The sequence below is a fragment of the Nannospalax galili genome, unplaced genomic scaffold (genome assembly GCF_000622305.1).
Source record: "Nannospalax galili isolate Female #2095 unplaced genomic scaffold, S.galili_v1.0 scaffold46, whole genome shotgun sequence".
Taxonomy (NCBI): Eukaryota; Metazoa; Chordata; class Mammalia; order Rodentia; family Spalacidae; genus Nannospalax; species Nannospalax galili.
In genome coordinates this window covers 2,484,954-2,497,143 of record NW_008355790.1, presented here as the reverse complement: position 1 = coordinate 2,497,143, position 12,190 = coordinate 2,484,954, and the positions used below count along the sequence as shown (strand labels likewise).

General features: G+C 36.7%; 1 protein-coding gene across 3 annotated transcripts in view; it reads left to right on the top strand.

Moving 5' to 3' along the window:
- Positions 1–11,258, top strand: part of Cfap97 (cilia and flagella associated protein 97) — a 40,262-nt gene extending 29,004 nt beyond the window's left edge. For all 3 annotated transcript variants that reach the window (XM_029556379.1, XM_008853584.3, XM_029556380.1), the window contains exons 4-5: positions 7,338–7,488; positions 8,685–11,258. In XM_029556379.1, the coding sequence (XP_029412239.1) occupies positions 7,338–7,488; positions 8,685–8,812 (279 nt within the window). In that variant the 3' untranslated portion in view covers positions 8,813–11,258. The remainder of the gene's footprint in view (positions 1–7,337; positions 7,489–8,684) is intronic.
- Positions 11,259–12,190: the final 932 nt, after the last annotated feature.

Genomic DNA, 12,190 nt, shown 5'->3' with positions numbered 1-12,190 from the left:
TGGGCTCTTTCTAATTTTTTAATGTAGGCACTTAGAGCTATAAATTTCCCTCTTAGGACTGCTTTTAAGGTGTCCCAGAGGTTGTGTTGTGTTGTAGTGTCCTTTTTGTTGAATTCCAGGAATTCTTTTATTTCTTAATTTCTCCTTTGACCCACTCACTGTTCAGGAGTGTGTTGTTCAATTGCCATGATTTCATCTAGTGTCTAGGACTTTGTCCATTGCTGATTGTGAGCTTTATTGCTCTGTGGTCCGATAGAATGCATGGAATTATTTCAATATTTTTGTATTTGTTGAGGTTTGTTTTGTGGCCCAGTATGTGGCCAATTTTTGAAAAAGTTTCATGTGGTGCTGAGTAGAAAGTATATTCTTTGGCGTTTGTGTGGAATATTCGAAAGATTTCTGTTAGGTCCATTTGATGTACGGTATCATTTAATTCAGACGTCTGTTTATTCTTTGTCCAGTTGACCTGTTTAATGGAGACAGTGGGGTATTGAAGTCCCCTACTATTACTGAGTTGGGGTTAATCTCTTTCTTAAAGTTCTGTAGTGTTGTTTTTATGAATTTGGATGCACCAGAGTTTGGTGCATATATGTTAAGGATTGTAATATCTTCTTGGTTAACTGTTCCTTTGATCAGAATGAAATGACCCTCCTTATCTCTTCTGATGAGTTTTACTTTGATGTCTATTTTGTCAGATATTAGAATTGCAACCCCTGCTTGTTTCTTAGTGCCATTTGCTTGGAATATTCTTTTCCATCCTTTTACCTTAAGGTAGTCCCTGTCCTTGAAGGTGAGATGGGTTTCCTGCAGACAGCAAAGAGATGGGATTTTGTTTCTTAATCCATTCACTTAGCCTCTGTCTTTTGACTGTGCAGTTGAGTCCCTTGAGATTTAAGGTTATTAGTGAAAGATGTATATTGGTTGCCATCATTTTAATTGCTGTTTGTGTTCTCTGTGTAATTTTGTGTTTCCTAGATTATACCTTTATTTTCTTTTGTTGCCCCTGGGGTGTAGTTTTTTCTCTCTGCTCTCTGTATTGCTTCAAGTATTATTTGAAGTGCTGATTTTTTGGACATGTGTTCTTTCAGGCTGTTCATATCATGGAAGATTTTTCTTTCCCCCTCAACTATAATAGACATTTTTGCTGGGTATAGTATTCTGGGCTGGCATCTATTGTCATGTAGAGCCTTTGGTCCAGGCTCTTCTGTCTTTCATAGTTTACATTGATAAGTCAGCTGTAATTATGATGGGCTTTCCTTTGTATGTGACTTGTTTTTCTTTTGCTCCTTTCAGTATTCTCTCTTTGTTCTGTACATTTAGTGTTTTTACTATGATAGGTCATGGGGAGTTGCTTTTCTGATTCTGTCTATTTGGTGTTTTATGTGCTTCCTGTATTTGCATGGGGATGTCTTTCCTTAATTTAGGGAAATTCTCTTCTACAATCCTGTTGAAAATCTGGTCAACACCATTAACCTGAAATTCTTCCCCTTCTTCTGTTCCTATGATCCATAGATTTTCATGGTTCATGGTGTCCCACATCTCTTGCATATTCCATTCCTGTGTTTTTAAAAAAATTTTCCATAGTCTTTGCTTGAGTGGTCTAATTCTTCAACTTTATCCTCCAGTGTTGATATTGTTTTCATTGAGGCTGTCCCCTGTTGTTTCAAGTTGGCTTATTGAGTTTTACACTTCCTTCATTTCTGCCTGAGTTTTTTTCAGTGTTTCTATCTCTTTTGTGAATTCATTCAGAAGTTTATTCCTATCTTCTTTTACCTCTTTGATTTGTTTGTTTGTGTGTTCTTTAAATTCATTGAATTCCTTGATCATGTTTATGATTGTTCTTTTAAATTCAGTGTCCTGGATTACCTCTAGGGAGTTCTTCTTGTAGAAGTCTTCTATAGAATTGGTGGGGTTTGGTGGGGAAAATAGTGTTTTGACTTTCCATTTTATTCTTTCATTGTGATCTTGGCATGTGAATTTCTTTTGTTTTTTTATGATTTTTATATGAGAATTAAGTTGAAGTATGCTTCTGTTTGTATTATAGGTGTGCCTAGATCCTTTCTTTATTGGTTATGTAAAGCTGGTTTGTATAGGGTTCAGGTTCTCTCAGGTTTAATTTGGAGGTGGCTGATGTCTTCAGATCAGGTATTTAGGACTAAGCACAGAAGCCCAATTTGGGTTCCAGTCAGGTAAGCTCATGCTTCCTTCACCATGTGGAGGCAGGATCCGGGGGCTCTCAGACAGTCCCCTGCATTCTCAGGCTCTCTGCTAGAGGGAGGCCAGAACTGGACACTCTCTGGCGTTCTGCCCTGATTTGAGCTGCTACAGGGATGGAGGTCCAAACCCACCCTCTCAGGCTGTCTGCAGTGATCTCAGCCTTAGCCTACCAAAGCCAGATCTGCCCTGGGGCCTTGGGAGGGGCCTCACAAAATCCCAGATGATGTGAGTATGGTGCAGTTAGGGGAAGCTTACCACCAAGTGGACGCAGGATCGGGGGTTCTCAGGCCCTCTGCTAGAGGGAGGCCAGAGGGATGCCAGAACTTGGCACTCTCTAGCAGCCTGCTGAGATCCAAGCCACTACACTGATGGAGGTCGGGACCCACTCTCCGACTCCATCACTTTATTATTTGTATCCTTCGTCTCATCACTAGTCACAGAAAAATCAGGTGGATTATTAAAAATTATAAAAAATCAGATGGATTATTAAATCAGGCTTGATTATTAAAACATTATGTTCTTGGGGCTGGAGAGATGGCCCAGTGGTTAAGAGTACTGGCAGCTCTTGCAGAGGACCGGGGTTTAATTCCCAGCACCCACATGGTGGCTAGCAATGATCTGTAACTCCATTTTCAGGGGATCTGACACCCTCTTCTGACCTTCGTGGGCATTGCATGACAGGTGCATCAATCTACATGTAGGCAATACACTCATACACATAAAATAAAAGTAATACTAAAAAACTCCATGTATTTTCAAATACCTAGATTAGAATTTTGGCAATTCATAATCACAGTAAAGTATGGTAGAGAAGGGAGAGAAGAAGGGCAAAAATTGTATAAAATGGAATCCTAGAGTTTAAAGGATACTGTTAGTATGTCCTACTAAGTTTCCAGAGCCTCAGATATCAACTGGCAGATATGAACATTCCTCCTATTAGGTATTATAACCAGATAAATATTAAGGGAGTATAAAGGAGATGCTAAGATGTTGTTGCTGGTTCTGTCCCTAGTAACAGTACTGACTGGAAAGGAGGTGTGTGGAAAGAGATGGGAGAAAGGAAAGGAAAGGGCATGTGAATAATACAGTAGAGGGAGGGCTTGCTCCATATTGACTCAGTTATAGTAAAACTATTTCCAAAAAAATGACCAAGTTTTTAAGTCATGAATTTTGAAATGTTCTTGTTAAAGTATATCTCCTTGCCTTCTTTTGAACTTGATGTATAGTCTTTTTTTTTTCCCCTGAGAGAGCACAGTAATAGACTTAGCAGGAATGCTGGTTCAGTAAGGACATTTTGGTGTACGGTTTCACTTTGTAGTCTAGTGAGATTATTTCATTTTCTTAATTGTATGTCAGGTAAAAAGAAGGGTGGGGCAGAGTAAACAGTGTTAGGAGTTCTAGTTTGATTTTTGTTGCTGTCATAAAACAGTAACCAAAACCAACTTGGGGAAAGCAAAGGGTTCATTTGGCTTGCAGATTATAGTCCATCATCCAGGAGAGCCAGGGTGGGAGCTCAGGGCAGGAACCTGGAAGCAGGAACTGAAGCAGAGACCCTGGAGGAATGCTGCATACTGACTTGCTTGTACAGCCAAGGCCCACCTGCCCAGGGATGGCACCATCCACAGTGGGCTGGGCCTCCCTACATCTATTAGCAATCAAAAAATGCCCCACAGACATGCCCATAGGTCAGTCTGATGGACAAAGTTCCTCAAGTAAGGTTCCTTCTTCCCAGGTGTGGCAAGTTGACAACTGAAGCTATGACAGGGATGAAGTGGGATTCCTGCAAATACTCAGTGAGTAGAGTGTACAAGAGATTAGCTTGAGTGGACTTAATTTAATCTGGTTTTGTTTCGTTTTCCTTTTTAAGATTGCACACACACACACATATACTGTGCAGAGAAATATAGGTAAATAGATAACAGACATAATTTTTCTACTTAGAATTTCCTCTATGAAAGCTTTTGTTTTGTTTTTTTTTTTTTTTTTTTTTTGGTTGGGGCCACAGTTTAGACAAGGTCTCCTTGAAGCCCCAGTTACCCAGTTACCCTGGAACTTGCCATGTAGACCAGACTGGCCTCAGTCTGCAGGGCTTTTCTTGGCTTTATCTGAAAATTGTTTCAAGTTTAATATTCACATCTGATGGATAAACATTGAAGTTTTCTTAACATTTAAAAAAATGTGGTCGGGTGCGGTGGCACGTGCCTTTAATCCCAGAGGCAGGCGGATCTCTGTGAGTTCAAGGCCAGCCTGATCTACATAGAGAATTCCAGGCCAGCTGGGGCTACAGGAAGACTCTGTCTCAAAAAAAACCAAAAAAAAAAAAAACAAAAAAAAAAAAAAAAAAAGAGAAATGTGTTCACCCAGCCAAACAAATAAATGTAGGAAAAATGTAGGAAATCAGGAGTTTAATAAACATTATTGGTTTCTTTTTTTTTGAGACATGGTTTAATGAATCTCAGGCTAGTCTCATACTCTCTACCTAGCCAAGGATGATCTTGAACATTTGATCCTTCTGCTTCCACCTCCCAAGTACTAGGATTATAGGTATACTCCACCATGCCTGGTTTTATGTAGTGCTGGAAATCAAACTCGGGACTTTGTGCATATATATGCATATTAAGTGAAATTGTGAAGATTTCTGTTCCATACAGTTCTGTTCAGTAAAATACAGTAAAAGTGTGATACATAGAAATCTTTTATGCAATTACAGGTAGGGAAGATCATCATTTTAGAAAAAGTTGACATCTATATTGTACAGCTCCTCCATCTACAAAGAATATAGTGAATTATGTTAGAAAAATTACAGACTTTACAATCAAGTGGAGCAATATCAAATCCTGACTCTCAGTTCAACCAAGAGTGCCACTAATTGTAGGTGGGTAGGACTTCGCTAAGGAGTTGCTACTTTTCTGACTTTTGAGGAATAAAAACTGAGAGGGTCTTCTCTCTACTGGCTGAGAGTGATGGAGCTCTCCTGATTGGTCTATCTTGTCTACTTCTTGTGTTTTGCACCTTAACTACTGTGGCTAAGCTTGGGTTTCTTTTGGCAATACTTACTTCTTTTCTAAACAGCTCTTTCCCTGAATATTTTGGCTTACCCTTACCACCAATTACCCCTTCTTTGAAATTACTCAGAAATACTGATAATGCTGGGACTAGAACCTCAGAATGAAAGGGCAGCAGGGGAAACTGATAAGAGCAAAACACTACTTGAGAAAATGTTTTGAAAATGGTTGTTACTGATCACAACAGTGAATCTAGCTGCTGTTATTTAACTGCTTAAATTGATGTTTTATGTGCTTAGCACAATAAAAATATTACGTAAAGGATATTTGTCTTATGACTGTATTCATGAGGCTGATTTTTTTAAAATGTGAATCTTGGTGTGTATCAGCAAACTCATAAGATAAAATATTGCATCAGAAAAGTTTTATCCTTAAAGAAAGTAATAAAACAGAACCATAAATCTCCAAAGTCATTTGGTCTACCTAAATATTCCTTTCTCAGTGATGCCAGTGAAAATCAGAAAAAACTTTCAGGTTTTGAGTTTAAAAAGAATTAGAAGGGCTAGAGAGATGGCTCAACAGTTAAGACCATTTGCAGTTCTTGTAGAGGACCTGGGTTCAGCTCCCAGCACCCACATAGGGCAGCTAACAACTGCCTGTAACTTCAGTTCCAGGGGATCAGACACTTTCTTCTGGCCATTGCAAGCACTTTGGCATATGTGGGGCACATACATAGCTTCAGGCACACACAAATGCACATAAAAAAATCTTTTTGAAAAGGAATTGGAAATAAAATGAGGAATGTTTATTCTTATTTAGTCATAGTAAAGAAAATACCTTCTTACTGGATACTGCGCTGACTTGGCCTGTTGCTTTATATATAATTTTAAAGGTTTTATATTCTTAACTAACTGGTTTTCTAGCTTCTTAACAGCCAAAACCTTTTTATTTTTTTCCAAAATAAATACTACTTAGTATATAAAGGCAAAAGTATAGAGGACAGTTGTGCTGGTGAAGTTGAGTGGGTGAGGCCCGAAATCCCCTGCTCGCTTGGCTCATTGTTCTAGGTGTGGCATGACTGCAAGAAAAGCAGGTTAAAGGCCTCGGTTCTTTAATGTGCATAGGTAGAATTTGCCATAGCTTTGATACATTTTTGGTTATTTCAAAGGTTTAACACTGTACTTGTTAGCATTATAACTCATGTCATTTCTATGAGAAAATCAGGGTTACTTTATTTCAACTTATGGTACCTTTCTGAAGATTATAACCCAACATGAAAGATACATATCTGGTGTGAGTTCTGTGTTACTTACCTTTTTGTTGGTATGACAAAAATATCTGAGACTAATAATTTAATAGATTTATTTTGGCTTCAGGTTTCAATTTGTGGTTCACTGCTCCATTGCTTTTAGACTTGTGGCAAGGGTGGAAACAAAATGGTGGAAAGACGTGGCAGAGACAGAGGAAGAGTCTCAGAGGAAGAGGCTAAGAACAAGATAGATCGTTTTAAAAATCTTACGTATATGATGTGTATGAGTGTTTTGCCTGCCATATGTGTACAGGTACACCTCTGTCATGCAATGCCTGCGGAGGCCAGGAGACAGCATCAGATCCCCTGGAACTGGAGTTATTGGCCTCCGTGTGGGTGCTGGGAACCAAACTTGGGTCCTCTGCAAGAGCAGCCAGTACTCTTAACTGCTGAGCCATATCTCCAGCAAAAGATAGATCTTTTAAAGCATACTCATAGCTGCCCACTTATTCTAACTAAGCCTGCAGTTTCCAAAACCTTCTGGTAATAATTTTGATTTGAATTCATTAGTGGATGAAATCAGAACCCAGTGGATGAAATCAGAACCCAGTCACTTTGCAGAAGTGTTACCAGCTAGGGACCAAGCACCTTATATCCAGGCTGTAGAAGTTGATTAATCATAGTAGTAGGATTAATACAGGGAGGGAAAAACTCCTGGGGTTTTCCTGAAAGCATATTATTTATTATACTTCTTTTATATGGTATACCTGGAGTGACTTAATTTGTACTTAATGAATTTGAGGTTGTAGAGTATTTGACTTTAAAAAACTATTGGTATTTCTCTAACTTTCATGTTTTTAATGAAGGCTTTGTTGAAAAGGCTTGAAACTGTGAAACCAACAGTTGGTATGAAACGTTCTGAACAGCTGATGGACTATCATCGAAATATGGGCTATCTCAACCCATCACCATCTTCTAGACGAGTGAGATCTACTCTTAGCCAGTACAGCTCACTAAGTAAGAATATAAAAAACTATTTTATATTTGTTTTTTGTGTCTTTTATCTTTTTTTAAATAAAAAATGTAACATGTACTTATGATAGTTTTACAATGCTAATTTCTGGAATGCATTTTATTATTTTTTTGCTGTCATGTTTTCTTTTATGTTCACTTAATTTCAGATTTCATTTATAACCTGTAGAGGCAGCATAGGAAGGAAACCAAAAGATAAAGCAAGTGAAAATAGATTTTTCACAGATAATCAGTGAATTTTTAAATTTTAGTATGCTTGCTGAAGGAAGGAGTGAAGAGATAGGCTTCTGTAATGTTGCTGAACCTTATTATTAATAACTTCTAACCCTTATGCATTCTTTCTTTCTCACTAGATAACAAATACAAAAATTAACATACTGTAGAATCCTCAGATATAATGTTTTTTTTGTTTTTTTTGTTTTTTTTTCCTGAGATAGGGTCTCTCTGTAGCCCCATTGTCCTGGAATTCACTATGTAGAGTTCAGGCTGACCTTGAACTCACAGAGATCCACCTGCCTCTGCCTCCTGAGTGCTGGGATCAAAGGCATGTGCCACCACACCTGGCAATATAATGCTTCTTAATGCTTGGGGTGCAATTGGTTATAGATCTAACTAGTTGTATGCCTTAGAGATATAGGAATGGAATGGCATTAGTGCCAGGGTATACAACACATAGAAAGGCTGATTCTTTATAGAAGTTGATGCTGTTACATCATGTACATATTCTAAATTATATATTTTTTTAAAAAACTGAAGCCAGCACTAAAGAAAATTGGAACCTCTGATAGTGCTGTAACTTCCCAGTGTTCCTGTGAGCCTTGAATTTTCATTGACTGGCAATTTCACTTGCTCATTGTAAAAACATGGCTTGTTTACTGTACTGAGTAAGATAGGGTCTTGTTCTAGAAACTGACATTTAGTGTTATGCTTTGAATGCAGCAAACTATTTGTCAAAAAAATGATTATACAAAGTGTTTTTGTTTTGACTTGAATCATTTTAACAGCTTTTAAGTTCTACAGAGAATTCTAAAGTACAGTTCTGTTGAGAATAATTTCATTAGAGTATTAGACATATCTGGGATGAAGATGGAAAACCAGTCTGGACCTAGGAAGCTTATCAGATGATAGTGTATGTATTCAGTTTAAATAACTGAGATAATTTCATTTCTGTGTATTTTCAGGAGGAGCTTCCAGGACATCCAGTGCAACCAGTGGCCTTAGTTGTAAGACTGATAGATCAGTTTTGGACACATCCAGTGGCTTTTTGCTAAGACCAAAACCCCCGAATGTTCGTACTGCTTGGTTATAAAATCTTTTTTTACTATATACATTGTTCATCCAATTTTAACAGTGTGCTTTTATGTATTACTGGAACTCTTTACAAACATCTGTAATACTTTTTTTTTTAACAGTTTATACAGCAGTCAGTATAATTTATTGTTATTCAGTGCAAAATTGTTGTCAAAAAACACAATGTAAAAACAGTGTTTCTTATGATGGCATATTTATATGAGCTATATTTGCTTTTAATAGAGAATTGGTAGTATGCATGAATATTTTTTCAATATAGAAATTGACTCAGTTGTCATACTGACAAAACAGGAGTAGTGATATCCCATGTTGAACCCCAGATGCTCACTGTATGGTTCTCATATTATTTTTGTTTATTACAAGCTTTAAGCAGTGAGCTTCTGTAAGCTTGAGTGGCTCCTGTTTCTGTTTGCTTTTAGAACCTCTGTGGCATGAGTCATAACGTGATTGTGTGAGTGTTACACTTATAACACAAATCTTGAAATTTTTTTTCATGGACAGAGCTGATTTAGATTTGTTGAGAAGAATGAGAGCAACTTGTATTGGTGCAATACGTGCAATTCCCCAGAGGTGCTTCTTGTAGGAGTTTGATCTTAAATTTTGATTATCCATTCCAAATCATTTTGCACTGTGAATAATAGTTCAATTTAGAAGCTCCTCTTTTGTGTTTTATGCATTCACATGAAGTACTATTAACGTTTCTGAGAAAAGAGGTAGGCTTTAGAGATACAGTCTACTGCCTTGTGATTAGTTTGTCTGCAGACTGGATCAGTTTGCATCTTAAGCAAACCAAGTATTTGTAGAATCAGTACATAACATTCCCCGTTTGAAGAGCCAAGAAGCAGGTCCCAAGATGTGTTAGAACAGTGTTTAAACAATCCTCTTGTGCTATTATTTTGTATTTATTTTACTGAGACGGTTTAGAATAGGAAAGAAATGCTTTGGTGATACCACCTAGTATTTACAGGATTTGAGAAAGAAAATTAAAGCGTGAACAAGAAGAAAACTGAGTCACACATTGGTTGAGGCTACTGCTTTAAATATTAGTGAGTTTTCTTGAATTGATTTGGTTTAGCATATTTTGGTTTGGCTAAATCCTAGAAGCATCATTTTTTCCAGTCTCGTAGTTAAAGGCCTAGTAATCCTGATGGAATTATAACTAACAGATAGGTTGCAACATAGTTGACTTTGGAAACTAGAATATTTTTCTGTCAACATATAGGCTATTATTTCATAGAACAAAGTATATTTGATAGTTACCACTGTTTTTCATCACTGGTCTTTTCAGTATGCCTTTAGGGTATATAAAAAAAAATTTCATATTCAGTGACTAGTCTTTTTAATAGGAATTTTCTCTAGCCCCAGGAGATTAGTTTTGGGTGCTCAGTCTCTGCAGCATGTGGGCTATACTTGTTCCCCTAGCACTAGTAAGACAAACTGCATTTTACACACATTAGTTCATAAGTTGTTGGTCTTAGTTTGTTTTAATAGATTAAGTTTTAGATAGAGCAGTGAAGCTTGGGAACAGTAGGGTTAAAATAATTGATGGAGACAGGTATATATACTACCCACACAGAACACACACACACGCACACACACGTTGATGGGAATACAGCTTAGCTCAGGGTTTTCTGCTCCTTTCTTTGGGCTGTAACATTCTTTGACAATATATTATGCTTTGTTCTAGTAAACTTTTTATAATTGCTTTATTATAACCATTAGCTATATAAACCAAGGTTTTACTTTGTCTTGGTTTTTAATTTACTGCACTTTTAATGTTTCCTTAACAACGAAAATTAAATTTAAAATGCAGCATTTTGGCCTTTGCCCAATACTGAATTAGTCGTTTTAAAAATAGATTTTTGTCTGAAGGAAAAAATATGTATATATGTAAAACCTTTGCTTCCAGTGGCATTTATCCTATAAGTACATTTTATTTGGTCTCTCCAAGTTTCATTGATAAAACTGTATTTTGATTTTAAATTCTAATTTAGTGCCTTAGTTTTTACTATTTGAGAGGAGAAGTTTGTCTAAGTATTACTAATAACAGATGACTATAAGTAGATGGTTAGGAGTTGGAAACTTAGTAGTCTCTAATGTAAATCAAGATACTTTAACTTTATGATTTTAAGAGGCATTTTTAGCAGAGGCATCAAAAGTACATTACTCTCTTCAGTTCACCAGCATAAAAATGTGAAAGCTTAGCACTGTCTTCCATTTGGTTGACTTATTCTAAATATACATTCTTTGAAGATTCACATCTATAACTCGAAAGCGTACTAACCTGAGGTCGAGTTATTTGTCCAGATTCTTATTAGGAATTATTTTTATTTCTGTCAAATGATAAACTATTATTGCCTCTTTCTAGAAGTTTTGTGAAAGATTTTAAACTATTAAAATGAGGTCTTAAGGAGTAGCTATATCTCTTATTTCCCCTACTTTTTTCAGTCTCCAAAAAAAGCTGCTTTTTAGTAACTATTCCAGATAAAGTTTTGTGGTTTGCTTGTAAACATAACATCATGCAGTTGTTTTCAACCGAAGTATGTGAAAATAGGATTTATACAACTGTTAAAAGATCATTGTTATAGGTGTGCTTCTCATCTTCCAATTCACGTGAGGCAGCTCTGAAGTATTAAGACCAATATGAAGCTTAAGATGCAAGTTTATTCAAGTTAATAATGCATAAAAATGTTAACATCTTAAATGCCAAAGTCTTAATGTATAAATGATTGTATCCCATCTTAGAAAATGTACTTTATGCTAATGGAAAATTTACTTATTTTCATGAATAAAGATTAGCAAGAAACTTTTAAAAATCAGCTTTTTTGAATGTCCTAGTCTGTTGTATTTTAGACGTGAAGAACTAGCTTGCTCTGGTGAGGAAAGAAAGAAAATATTTAAAGATAATGAGGCTTTGATTCTATATTTTGTTCATAGTTTTAAAATTAGAATAATGATTTCTATGTGTCTTACAAAGACTATGAGTTAGTGAGAATGAAGTTGGGGGCTATTTATAGTTTTGAAAATTAGATAATTTTGCCAGGTGTGGTGGTTCATGCCTTTAATCCCAGCACTCAGAAGGCAAAGGCAGGTGGATGTTTTTAATTTGAGGCCAGCCTGGTCTACATAGTGAGTTCTAGTTTGGCCTGGGCTGCAAGAACACGGACCATGTCTCAACAAACAAACCAAAGCCATAGGAATAAATCTCTTTAAAAAAAATTTATTATTTTTATTTTATGTGTATGAGTGTATTGCCTGCATGTATGTGAGTGCACCCATGTCGTGCAGTGCCACGGAGGTCAGAAGAGGGCATCGGATTCCCCTGGAACTGATGTTAAGGATGGTTCATAGCTGCCATGTGGGTGCTGGGAATAGA